The sequence below is a fragment of the Microtus oregoni genome, unplaced genomic scaffold (assembly GCF_018167655.1).
Source record: "Microtus oregoni isolate MIOR12 unplaced genomic scaffold, Mior012 000062F_ref0000492, whole genome shotgun sequence".
Classification (NCBI taxonomy): Eukaryota; Metazoa; Chordata; class Mammalia; order Rodentia; family Cricetidae; genus Microtus; species Microtus oregoni.
In genome coordinates, this window is record NW_024543872.1 from 7,188,805 (window position 1) to 7,202,619 (window position 13,815).

The 13,815-nt window shown below is 51.8% G+C and overlaps 1 protein-coding gene across 5 annotated transcripts in view; it reads right to left on the reverse strand.

The window, feature by feature from the left end:
* LOC121439762 (DNA (cytosine-5)-methyltransferase 3A) overlaps positions 1–13,815 on the reverse strand; it is a 109,070-nt gene that overhangs the window by 42,094 nt on the left and 53,161 nt on the right. For all 5 annotated transcript variants that reach the window (XM_041640380.1, XM_041640379.1, XM_041640382.1 and 2 more), the window contains exon 4: positions 6,414–6,681. In XM_041640380.1, the coding sequence (XP_041496314.1) occupies positions 6,414–6,681 (268 nt within the window). The remainder of the gene's footprint in view (positions 1–6,413; positions 6,682–13,815) is intronic.

Consider the following 13,815-nt stretch of genomic DNA (forward strand, 5'->3'; position numbering starts at 1 on the left):
ACAAGGGGACTGTCACAGGGGTGGCTTGGAGGAGCCTGGGGGCCTCCCAGCATTTGTCCATTCCTGTGTCAGCCATGCTGGCTCCAAGGACACAGAACAATGTCTGATCCAGGTCCCAGACCCAAGAACATAGGAGTAAGAGAAAAGCCAGGGGCATGGTTTCTGGCCCATGAACCCTGCTCTCAAGCACACAGAACGAGTTTCGAAGCAGCCACCATCCGCTGCTGGCCTCCAGTCCCCCTTCAAAGCGAGGAGCAGGCGGGTGAAGAGGCAGAGGAGGGTTTGAGATGAAGAAGCCAGGCTGTTCACTTCTTTGTGTGAGGTAGGAAAAGGTGCCCAGACGTGGCCAATGGGCCAGCTGGACTGGACCCCGGTGGTGCAGCCCTATCTTTCGTAAGATAAACTGTAAACAGTTCCAAATAGTATTAACATGTAAACTGTCCTCCGCTCTTGGCCCACTCTCAGATCAAGAGCAGTCTGGATTGGAACTGCCTCAGTGTGACCCCCTAATCTCTGCTGTTTCCTTGCCAGTGTTCTAAAGGTTGGAGTGAGCACTGGTGTGGAGCAGGGTTTGGCATACAGTAGGAGCTCAATATGTGTCATGTCAGCATGTCCCCGCCCCAAGGAACTCCTTCTTCCCTGTAGCACACATTTCTCTGTTCTTCTGGCTTTTCTCAAAGTTCTGGCCTGGGCACTGATTCCAGTTCCAAGGAGGGACATCTGGGCTGGGAGCAGCAGTCCCCACAGCGCCATCTTTAGGAAGGACTCTGGGCCCGACATGAGGGCTGCTACATCTTTCCGCTTCTGCCTGCCCGCCCCGCTCCTCTCCCAGCCAGCCCCCTCTGCAGCCAGCTGTACGGTTTTTCCCAGCAAATGGGGTGAATTCTGCTGCCTTTCACTTAGGTGCCTGAACTTTTTTTTTTTCCTGAGGCTGAGAAAATACAGGGCTTAGGCCCAGAGCAGGAAGGTCACTAAGGTTGGCTCATGTAGCATGGTGTGTAAGGGGAGGGGATACGGAGACAAAGAGCCCCAAACGGAAAAAACAGCCCCTCCTGCATCGCCTAGCACAGGAGCGGAAACCACCCGCAGCAGCATTTACGGCTCTGAATTTTTAGCCTGGACGTTTCCCTCTTGTTACCAGACATGACCTGGGGTTCCTCTCTGCACCTGCCCTGAACACCCCACCCCGGCAGCCACGTGTGCCTGGCTTCCATCTACGGTGGTGGGAGGGAGGCAGGGAGGGCAGAGCCCCTGCGGGACACCCCTTGGGTGTGGACCCCGTGGGAGGTAGGTGTGGCGCTAGGCCTCGTGGAAGCGCTGAGTGGGAGGAGCGTGGTGGCTGTCACCCACGTGTGACAGGGTACGTGGTTGTCCTTTTAAGTCACGTCTCACCCGTCACGACTCCGTCTCTTCCTCCACGGTCTCTCTCCCACCGCCCATTTTCCACAGTGCTCGCCCTCAGGCCTGCCCTGGGCCTCCCACCTCTGGGGCCAACCCCTCCTTCAGACCTCGCTGCTCGGCCCAGGACCCAAGCTGCCAGGAGGGGGCGCCTGCTCTGGATCGCATTCCACACTCCTGCTGAGGCTGCAACAGCTGCAGCAGCCACGCAACAAGCAGCTGAGGGTGGTGAGTGAGGTCCCCAAGCTGACCCACGCTGTTGTACTATCTACTGACCCTAAGAGTTTTCTGAATACCCACCACCACCACCAAACTCAGTGGCTTTTGGTTACGTTTACCAGGAGTGATTTGTTTATTAGAATACAAGAAAATCAGAGCTGAAAAGATGGATTTGAGTTTTCTGAATGTTTCACACGAGGAAACTGAGGCCCGGTGAGCAGATCTATAATCTGATTTCAGGGTTCCTGACTCCCAGGTGCGCTATCACCGTTATTCTTTGTTTCCTTTGCCAGGCTTCCAGCCCACAAGGTCTTCCGTATGGAGACTTCCTGAAACAGTTTCTAAATGGCTTCTTTCTGGAATTTTCTCCCCGACAGACTGCGCATGCCCACGTGAGAGAGCGTCCTCTCAGTCACACGCAGGCGCAGGGGCGCACTCTCTTCCTCTCTCCAGCCCAGCCGGCAGATTGGCTGTCATAGAATGCTGGGCGGTCCCACTCTCTGAGGGCTCCCTCTGTCTGCTCCTGGCACAGACCCAGATTCCCAGAGCCAGGTGGCTGCGTGCCTTCCAGAGTGGCCCTGGAGGAGAAGAACATGGCCCCAAGAAACCCCAGGTCCTGGGGACAGGGGAGGTCAGGAGCTTCAAGTACTACCCAGCAAGGACCACCAAATTCTCTTTACAATGAAACAATATCCCGGTGAAAGGGCAGATGCCAGACTTAATATAAGCACAGTTACTAGCCCATATTTCTCTCCATGCTCAGTCTCAGCAGAGCGACCTTATGCTGACCCTCACCCACTCCTCTGTGACAGGCTTCCTGTATCCAATGCTCAGTAGCTGAGGATGACCTTGAACTTCTGATCCTTTTGCTTCCAAGTACCAAGTTCTGAGACTACAAGCACATGCTTGTACACCTGGCTTCCCTACTTTCTTCCCCATAAGAAAAGCAGAGACGATAAAGTCTTCCTCACATGGCACAGGCTGACATCAGACAGCGTGAGGATGTCGAAGGTGGAGCTACAGTCTGTATCCTGGCTTCCCAGGTACTATAGACACAGCTAGCCTGTGGACCACCCAGCAGTTGAGGGCAGAGCACACTGTGCAGTATAGGCAGGCACCATGGCTTTCCAGGAAGGATAGAAGGAAATCTCTGTTGCCAGATGTTTGATTACACTGTGTAAAGATAGTTACTATGACTGGTTTAGTAAAAAGCTAAATGGTCAATAGCTAGACAGGAGGTATAGCAGGGACTTCTGGACAGAGAGAGCTCTGGTAAGAAGAAAGGCGGAGTCGCGAGCCAGGCACAGAGGGAGCAAGACATGCAGGAGGAGAGGTAAAAGCCACGAGCCAGCACACAGACAAACAGAAATGGGTTCGCTTAAGTTATAAGAGCCAGTTGGAAACAAGCCTAAGCTAAAGGCTGAGCTTTCATAATTAATAAGTCTCCATGTCATTTTTTTGTGAGTTGGTGGCCCAAAGAAAAATCCACCTACAACTCTCTGAAGAGTCTTGGAAGGAGGGGAACTATGTCTGAGTCTCTTTATTCCTCATCTGAGGTCTTCAGCTGGGCACACACTATCAGCTGACTGCTGGGGCAGAGACCAGAGTCTCTAGGAGGCCACTGCACACCTCTCTTGGAATTCTAGAGTCAGGAGTGAGTGCCCCAAGTCAAATGGAAGTTGAGACCTTGGATGTCTGCGCCTACCATGATTGGACTTGCCTGTAACTTCCCAATCCAGCCTATCAACCCTTTGACGTTTCTTTACCTCTTAGACGGAGGCATTTGCTACCTCCCTCCATCTCTGCGGTCATCTCCTTCCATCTCTGTGGATTCATTTTGCTTATCAGAGCTGACTACTTCCTCCCCATGCCTGCAGCAGCCCCCTAACTTCTCACCCCACTTCCCAGACCTTTCAAACTGCTGGGGAGTCTACAAGGAAAGTCATCTTTTCCAAGCAGCCTGTCAGGTCCAGCCCTAAGAAGACAGCTAGGAAAACCTGGCTTGGCCACTTGCCACCCACTCCCTGCCACATCCTTCCCCCTGGCTCTCTCCCATCCAGTCTGGTGGCTTCTGTTCGGCTTCTATGCCCTGCTCTCTCCACCTTGGAACCAGTCTGTTCTCAATGTCTTCTCTCTCCAGCCCTCCTGTGATGGGCTCCAGCACACCCAATTATGAGAGAATAGCTCAGGTCCTGATGTCCTAGCTCTTCACGGTACTGTTCTTACTCGAGGAGCACTGTCTGCGCACAACCACACATGTGATTTGTTATCATATTGATTTTTTTAATATTTATTTATTTATTTTGTATACAATATTCTGTCTATGTGTATGCCTGCAGGCCAGAAGAGGGCACCAGACCTCATTACAGATGGTTGTGAGCCACCATGTGGTTGCTGGGAATTGAACTCAGGACCTTTGGAAGAGCAGGCAATGCTCTTAGCCTCTGAGCCATCTCTCCAGCCCCATCATATTGCTTTTGAGAGAGGAAGCTGGACTAAAAGTTGTTGTCCAAGAGGATAACCTTGAACTCCTGACTTTCAGTCCTTTTCCCAAATCCTGAGATTTGGACACTATGCCAGTTACCGCAGTGTTGAGGGTTAAACCCAGGCTACATGTCTAGCCCTAATGGCACATCTGAAAGGGCAGAGTCTTCAACCAACTGTGAAGTCCTTGAGGAAAAGAGCCAGGTTTCTGTTCAGGATGGCTTCCCCAGGCTGGCACAGGACCTGGCACACACCAAACATGTTTAATGAACACTCGCTGCCTGACTGAGTGCCTAAGAACTGGAATGCAGACAGGAAAACCCTTAAACAAACCCTCAAGGTCAAAGAGCAGCCTTGGAGCTCTGGCTCCATCCTGCCTGGCGGAAGGGACTGCCCTGGCCCTGGCTCTGGGCACCTGCCTTGTGTGATCCCAGCACTCCGGAGGTGAGTCACAGGAGCAGGCGTCTGGCTAGGAAGGGCGCTGAGCTCTCTGGCATGCCTGCCACTGTGAACTGCAAGGAGGTATCTCTCCTCAAGCTCTCCCAACACTCCTCTGAGGCCTGGAGAGCTGAGAGCCACACAGGACAGCACAGCAGAACAGAGCAGAAGAGCAGGAGAAAACGTTTACTGATCCTGGGTTGGAGGGTTAGATCAGTTGGTACACTGCTTGCCCAGCATACATAAAGTCCAATGCTCTGGGCCCAATCCCCAGAACTACATAAAGACAGGTATGGGCAGCCAAGATGGCTCAGCAGATAAAGGTGCCTGTGGCCAAATCTAACAGTGAGTTTGATCTCCATCCCAAGGGCTTACATGCTGGAAGGAGAGAACAGAATCAAGTTGCCCTCTGACCTTGATATGTATGTCATGGCATGCTCAAGTACCACACCCATACACACAAATAATAAAATAGGCATGGGGTACATGGTTGTGTGATCGCGGAACTCAGGAGATGGAGGGAGAAGGATCAAAAAGTTCAAAATTAGGGCCAGGCAGTGGTGGCTCATGCCTTTAACCCCAGTACTCAGGAAGCAGAAGAAGGCAACATTTGAGTTTGAGGCCAGCCAGGGCTACATAGTGAGACCTTCTTTGTAAAAAAAAAAAAAAAAAAAAAAAAAATTCTGCGGCCAGAGGCAGGTTTGGAGGCATGAACAAGTCACTTCCTAAGCTGTACTTTCATCTGGGACTGGGGGGTGGGGGTGGGGGCGGCGCTAAGAACACCTGAACAGAATCACTTGGAAGAGTAAACAGAAGAACAAATGCAGAGTGCCTCAGAGCACACTCTGCACACGGTGGAACATCACAAATATTTGCTGAATAATGAATGAAAGATATTTCAAAATAAGTTTGGAAACCTCTTTTCTGGAAATATTCCCTCTTCTGCATAAATATTAGGTTTGGATTCATGCAAAAATAAGTTATGCCAATTAATCAATTTACTCATTCCATCATACACACTTGGAAGGAAGACTTTTTGAAATTAAAATGCACATATGCAAAACAACCTGGCAGGGCCCAGGAGGATCAGATGTGATAATGGAGGAGGAGGTGCCGTGTAAACTGTGAAGCCCGGTACAAATGCTAGCTGTCCTCATTACTCACTTGTTTACAGCTTGCTTGGCCCTGAAATCTCTGGCTTAACCTAAAAGTGAAAAGTGGGCAACTTTCCAAAATTCGGAGCTAGGCCACAAAGTCCCCAGATGGAGAGGTCTGAGCAGGGCAGTGTGCAACCGGCCTCCTTCAGCCCTCCCCTTAGTGTCCACTGTCACAATCTACATGGTGAAAGTTTACCATGGAGTCAGCCAAACTACAGTGTGCCAGCAGAATCTCTGCACCGGGACAGGTGAGCATGGCATGTGTCCTCGTGAGCCCAGGCAGGTCATGTATAAGAGTAAGCAGGCCAGCTGGCAGTGGAGGGAAACTGAGGCACACAACCAGCATAGAAAGAAGGGGGGCACTTATTACTCCAGTTTAGCATCCCTTGGCATTATGCAAACCCCCTGTAGCCTGTTGCCAAAGCCAGCTTTTTTCCTTCCCCACAAAGAGCCAAAACTCCAGATTTTCATGTGGAATTTCTTGATTTTTTTTCAAAATACTGGCAACTAATGTTTTTAACTGTTTAGCACACTAGGTGGGCCAAGGAAACATGTATACAGGCTGTTTTCATCCAGTAGCTTCTAGACCATGGCCTTGGCAAAGAGATGGTCAGCTCCCACCTTTGCCTAGCCTCCTGAAACCTGCCAGAGACCCAAGTCTGTGACTCTTAGGGGCTCAGAGGGCCCAGAAGAGGTTTCCTTCGGGCTGGGACTCACCCTCTTCTGCAGAGGCTCCACGACCCTCCTTGGTTGTGCAGCAGCCGTTCTCCACGGCCCGGGAGGATTCTGGTGGGGTCTCAGTTCCCTCTCCTTCAGCTGGGGCCCCACCCTTCTGCCCTGCAGCTGGGCTCCCCTCCTCAGGCTGGGGCTCACTCCGCTTTTCCAAGTCTCCATTGGGTAACAGATCTGAGGAGCCAGAGTCCTGGGCTGTGGGCTGAGACTTGCTGGTCACTGCAGGGTCCTTGGGTGTGTCACTGCTCTCCACCTGGAAAGGGTGAAAACAGAGCAATGTCAGGATCAGACCCGAATCGCAGACCCCCTGAGTTTCTAATGAAAGTCGTGTGCCCTATGGGTGTATGTGTGTCTTCACACAAGCAGATGCAGGCACAGGTTTGCTGTCAACATTAGAGGCTTAAGGGGACTGTGGATGTCAGGCAGGTAGACCTGGTCCTACCACCCCAGGGATACCCCACTGCACCCCAACTCACCAAGACTCCTCTGGCTTCCCACTTCTAAACCAATGATCCTGCAGCTGGGGGTGTAGCCCATTTGACAGAGTTCTTGTGTAGCGTGCATGAAGTCCTGGGTTCAGAGCCCAGTACTGTGTAAGCCAGACACGGTGATACACACCTATAATCCAGCACTCAGCAGGTAACGGCAGGGGGATCAGGAGTTTAAGGTCATCCTCAGCTACAGACTGAGTTTGAGAGCAGCCAGGGCTACATGAGATTCCGCCTTAAAACTAAAAGCTGGCAAGATGGCTCCATAGGTAAAGGTGCTTGCTATGCCAGCCTGGTTACCTGAGTTCAGTTCCCTTTGTAGAGAGAACCCACTCTGGAAAGCTGTCCTTTGCCTTCCACAAACACTCTGTGTGTGCTCCTACACAGATGAACATAATAAATCAGAACATAATAAGAACAAAAAACAAAACAAAAATTTTCCTTGTGCTCCATCAATGAAACTGGACTCTTCCTCAGGAAATTCCAATGCCACCAGATCAATCCCAGAGGCACCGAGGCTGGCCTGACTACAGCTCTCATAGGCTTCCTCCTATGTTCTCATGGGGGTAGGGGGTAGGGGTGTCAAAGACGTACTAAGAAGCATTCTCTGGATCTGAACTAGCCTCATATCTCTGTCCCCAAATCAGGCCCCCATAGGTACTCTGACCCAGGCTCACCAAGGCCCCAAGCAGTCTCCAGCTTGAGCAGCAACTGCCCTGGGTATAGAGCCTGCCATGCCTGTCTGGAAAGACAACAGACTGCTTTATCCCCTGGGGCCTGAGGTCAGAGTCTGCAAAGGCTCTAACCGGTAGAAATCAAATCAGGATTCATTCAGGTTGTCCTCACATGTCCTCGTGTGTGTGTGTGTGTGTGTGTGTGTGTGTGTGTGTGTGTGTGTCTGCTTTCTTTCAGTAACTCTCAGCTTCCCTGGGAAGCAAAGAAGGAACCTGATGCTCCTGGAGAATTTAGTCATTTGCTCAGTGTTGTCTGCTTTCAAAGACAAGGTGTGCCAGGGAGTTTGCGCGCTCTCTCTCTTTCGTGTGTGCGCACATGTGTGCGCGTGTTCAAGTGTGCTCTGTTTTTGCTCATCTTGTGGCAAGTGGTCAGAACATCTTTTTTGTTGTTGTTTTGTTTTTTTGAGACAGGGTTTCTCTGTAGCTTTGGAGTCTGTCCTGGAACTAGCTCTTATAAACCAGGCTGGCCTCAAATTCAGAGATCCACCTGCCTCTGCCTCCCAAGTGCTGGGATTAAAGGTGTGTGCCACCAGTGTCCATCTTGGCAGACTGGGGTGTGTGGCTCAGGGTCCCTGCCTTAGGTAGACACTCTGCTACCTTCAGAGGCACTAAGATGTGCTTAGCAACCCTGCTGTTAGAAAATGCTCAGGGGCAGGAAGTGCAGACCAGGGGCAGAACTGGCTCAGCAAGCCCCAGGCGAGATATGAGCCAAGCATGGTGGCACATGCCAGGAATCCTAGCATCTAGAAGGTAGACACAAAAGGATCAGGAGTTCAAGGTCACCCTTAGCTATGTAGTGAGTTTGAAGCCAACCTGGCTGTCTCAAAAACCCAAATCAAAAAAAAAAAAAGGCCCCCTCCCTCCTATCAGGGAAGGCGATTACACTTAATCAACAGATACCGTGGTGATATTTTGTTTGTGATCTAACAAATAAAGCTTGCCTGAAGATCAAAGGGCAGAGCTAGTCACTACTTAACCATAGAGGTCAAGTAGTGGTGGCACACACTTTAATCCCAGCACTTGGGAGGTGAAAACAGGAGGGTCAGAAATTCAAGGCCACATTAGACTACTTGAGATTTAATCTGTCTAAAACAGTCTAAAAGACAAACAGAGCTCACACGTTTGGCCTAGGATCTCACGCCCGTGCATATGGCTCTGCCTCCTGCTTGGCGGATGCTCCATGACTCTCACCAGCCATCGGTACTGGGGCTGTTCTGCTTCCTACTGGAGTGAGCTCTATTACTTCCAGTTCTCTATAGCCACGCAGATCTACAGGGCAGTCCCAGGAGGACTGGCTGGGCTACGTGTAGAGGAAAATGACAAACTCCCTTCAAAAAAGCTACAGCACCAGCACATAGCCTGAGAGGCACAGACTGCCAGCCTTTACCTCACAGCCTCCATTTCAGGACTAGGATGGGAACTGTGAGTCCACGGCTATCTGATGAGGAGCCCTGAGAGGTGGCAAACAGGACCAAACAAGGCCTTGGGAAAGAACAGCAAACCCAGCGTCCCCCAAGTGTGCCACCTCCTGAGGAGCCCAGCAGCTGGCCTTGTTGCTTTCCCAGTCTACCAGTCTACGCCGTGGGCTCTTCATCGGGGAAAGAGAAAGTGGCGAGGAGCTGCGTGCCTCAACAGCTGGGCAGCTACATGAGGAAAAGAGGAGGGAGCAAACGTGATCACCCACTTGCTTTAGCCACCATGCCATGTGTCCAACTGCACCCTGACCTAACTCGTGTCGGTCTGTCCTCTGCAAGGCTGAGTCACACATGACAGAAGGACATGCCTCACTGCTCTGGTAGACACTTTCTAGGAACCAGAGGTGCCAAGTCCCACAAGGCTAACATGCTCTACAGGGACATAGGCACCGGTCACACTTGGACAGAGCCAATCTCTCATGGTTGCTCTCTCTCTTAGCCACTAGCTGCTCCGTGGAGCTGCATGAGATCACCCCATAGAGGCTTACTTCCTGCCTGGGCACCACGTGGCCTCCTCACCCAAGGACTCACTTCCTGTTGCTGTGAGCTCCACAGTCCAGGAATCCAGGATTGCTAGCTCTGGGACCCAGCCTAGCCCAGGGGTTCTCTGCCTGGCCACCCAGTCTTTCACACTGCATAGGCGCTTCTCTACCAGCCCTGCCATGAGCCCCACCCCCAACGCCCCATGCAGTAGCCTCAGGTACACCCAGAAGGGGGAGCCAGTACACGGGGGAATAAAGAGATGGGAACCTACCACACAGTTGTAAGCCTAGGACTAGCTTGGGGGCTGAAGCACCTACCCCTTCCCATTGATCCATACCCCTCCCACCCACTTTTGGGGCTGTGGATTAAACCCAGAGCCTTCCTTGCAGGTACTAGGTGAATGCTGCCAATGACCTGTATCTCCAGCCTCACTACCACCCCCAAGCTCTCTTCCTAACCACCCTAACCACCATACCTCTAAGGTATGACTCTTTGGTTCCTATTTTGTTTTGTTTTTGGAGATTGCTCTCACCTAGTCCAGGTTAGTTTTGAACTCCTGTCTTCACCTCCCCGTCACCCACCCTACTGAGTGCTGGGATTACAAGTGTGCACTACCATGTTCAGTTTTTGTTTGTTTTTTGTTTTGTTTTTCGAGACAGGGTTTCTCTGTAGCTTTGGAGCCTGCCCTGGAACTAGCTCTTGTAGACCAGGCTGGCCTCGAACTCACAGAGATCCGCCTGCCTCTGCCTCCGGGGGGTGCTGGGATTAAAGGCATGCACCACCACCGCCCAGCCCGTGCTCAGGGTGGGACCCAGGTTTTCGGGTATGCTAGGTACCCCCTCTACCCACTGAACTACATCCCCAGACCACCACTTCTTTCCCTTTTCTGGTTCTGAAAAGCAATGAGTCAGCCACTGACCTGGACTCAAGTGAACTCAGGACTCCTACACCATAGCAAACCTGCTTCTCCAGCACCCAGGGCTAGGCAGGGCCCCTCCCAAAGGCTCTTGGGACCTGGGTAACTGGGCAGAGGAAATACACCTACAGGAACTGCCCAGAGGAAGGAGTCAGGTCTGTAGTCGATGGGCAGAAGTATCTTTCCAGTTCCTGGGGAGGAGCCAGGGGCTCACAAAAAGGGCCTGCTTGTCTGGCCTGAGTTCCCCCCCTCCCCTGTCCCGATCAGCTCCTGGACTCTTGGGACACATGGACTTTGAGCCAGTTGGACACAGGGACTTGGTTTGAGCCAGCTGGACACAGAGCAAGACCCCAACAGTGCTCCATAAATATTCCCGATTGCTTCATTAATGGCAAAGACTATGTTAAAAGGGCAAACACACTGCTCATGAGCCCAGAGGGAGCTTTGGGTCCCCGCTGCCATGTCAGAGGCAAGTGTCACACCAGCTGTTTCTGTTTGCTTTAGTTCTGACAGTGCCTCTGAAGAAGACAGTGCAGCCCTGAAACAGACACTAGACACTGCTGGCCACCTTAGGAGGCACTGACCATAGCTGTGGGCCAACATCTGAGAGGCAACATCTCCTCCTCTGGTGAAATGGGGCGGGGGGTGCTCTGAAGCTCTGGAAACTGACACTAAGATCCCAGAGTTTAGTCAAACCCAGCCCTTTTGCCATTGTCTGTCTCCTCCACCCAGCATGCCCCATTCTGGGTTCGTAAGCCCTGCCCACAGCCTATGAACAGCCCCAATAGCCCTCACCACATAGGTGGCAGATGTGGACAGCTGCGAGGGTCCATCCTCGCCCTGGGGACAGGTAGAGTCCATTGTGGCATTCACATCGAGAAGTTCTGAGTTTGCTAGCCTTTGTCCTCCTGCCAGACAAGACCTGATCCCTGTCTCAAGACAATTTCCCTGGCTTCCTCGCTATCCAGCACCCCTCAGCCTCTGCTCCGGGCAACCCATTCTGAGCAGAGTTCGCCAGTAGTTTCCAGCTAGGGAAACGCTAGTGCTACCCCTCAGAGCATCTGGCATGGTGGCTGGAGATCTATTGGTGTCACATGTCACCATATGTCACAAATGCTGGCAGCTAGTGGATGCAGGTCAAGGATGCTGCTACATACCCTACTATCAACCACATCTGGTCGCAAGAATACATTTAAAAAAAAAAAAACTGACAAAAAAAATTCTCTGGCCGGGCGATGGTGTCGCACGCCTTTAATCCCAGCACTCGGGAGGCAGATGCAGGCAGATCTCTGTGAGTTCGAGACCAGCCTGGTCTACAGAGTGAGTTCCAGGACAGGCTCCAAAGCCACAGAGAAACCCTGTCTCGAAAAACCAAAAAAAAAAAAAAATTCTCTGGTAGCTGGGGCTGTGGTGATCCGTATGTGTAATCCCAGCACTTGGGAAATGGACACTCAAGGATTGCTACAAGTTTAAGGCTAAATCTGGACTATGTAGGGAGACCCTGTCTCAAAAATAAAAATAAATGAAATACCCCCCCCACAATCTATAATGAGGTATATACGAAATTTGTCGTTTTAGCCACTTTTAGTATACGTCAGCTACATTTGTGTGCTGGACCATCACCATCATCCCACAAAGAAATTCTGTACCCCTGAAGCAGTAACTCCCTTTGCCCATTGTCCTACTTCCCATCTTATAAGAGCTCAGATGCTGCAGGAGGTATTGGAATAGGATCTGTGATCTTGAAGCCCTTAGGCTACATGCAGCTCCCAGAGCCCTCACCACACAGGAGGCAGATGTGCACAGCTGCGGGGCCAGCCTCGCCCTGAGGACCGGTGGAGTCCACTATGCCTGTCCCTCCTCCACCCCATGGCAGGCCACGCTGTTTACGGAGATCCCACTCTCTCATTACCAAGCTCACCATGCAGGCCTAATGGCTTGTTTACTGTATGTCTCCCTGCTGGACTGCCTTATTTATCTTTTCCTTTCTCTCTACCCAGCTTCCTAGCACCCAGCACAGGGCTTGGCATCCATTCACCTATAAAAAATCAATAAACTTAATTATCCCGAGGATCCTGAGGCAATATATGGAGTCCTAGCTTGTCTGAGGAAGAAGACTCCAAGGCTGGCCTCGGCTCACACGCACCCCTCATGCCCCTCAGCAAAGCTCCTGGGATGAATCAAGGAGGGGGCATCTGAAGGGCAGCTGCCTCCCTGGCCAAGCCTCCCTCACAGCCAAGAGAATGGCAGCCTCCAGCTCAAGGAGGAACCAAGGGTCAAGCAAGGCGCCTCCTGCAGGGGCCTGGCCGCTCCAGCCAGTTTGGAGCCCTGTGCCACCCACCCATCCTTACTCTCTAGCTAACTCTGTTACAGGGTAACTCTGATTTGCCTGCCCCAGGTGAGGAGTGAAATGTCACACTCCCCATGGGGGATATAGTTTATAAAAATTCTTTGTTATAACTATGTTTACATGTAAAAGCCCCAAACCAGGCTTACAAGAGGAGAGGACAAAGATATTGGAGAAATGGAGCCCAAGCGCCTATGGTGCTCACCCAGGTAGGGAAAGGGAAGGGGGACGGGAGGCTCATCCAGGTAGGGAGTGGGAGGGGAGGCAGTTCCCTTCCCTTTCCTCCCTAGCCCCTTTCTCTTCGATCCACCGAGACCCCCTTCTGCACTCTTAGGGCCTGCTTCTGTGTCTTTAAGGCCTTGGCAGTGCTGGCCCATCCAGGAACCTTGCCAGTTACATATGCACAGACACAGGTCCACCCCAGCAACACAGAGCAGCAGTCACTGGCCAACTCCTCAGTGGTGGCTGAGTCCCATGGATGCAAGGAGAGATGGAAACAAAACTGTATCAACTCAGTGTCTCTCCTAACTCTGTACCAAGTCCTGCATGCCCATCGGCACAGCACAGACCTAGCATGGTTGATTCTAGGTTCAGGAAATCAGTTGAGTGTCTGAGTAAGACTGCAGCTCTACCTGGGGAAGCGCTGGCACTGGGCTATAACTGCCACCCCAACCCTTTCTGCAGCCCTTTCCCTGGCAGCCTTTCCTGTTGACAGTTCCTAAGACGCTATGGTAGCAGGAGGGCCAGGGAGGCCTACCCTATGCTCTTCCATAAGAGGTTCCCAAGCTTCCCTCACTTAACCTTCTTGGAATAAATAGAGTCACATGCCATGGCTTTAGAACTAGGTGTCCAACTCCAATTGTCTTCTATCCAATGGAATAGTTACAAAGGGCCAGCAGGGCTGGTTATTCTAGAATCCCTGGTCCAGGCCTGTTTACTGCCCA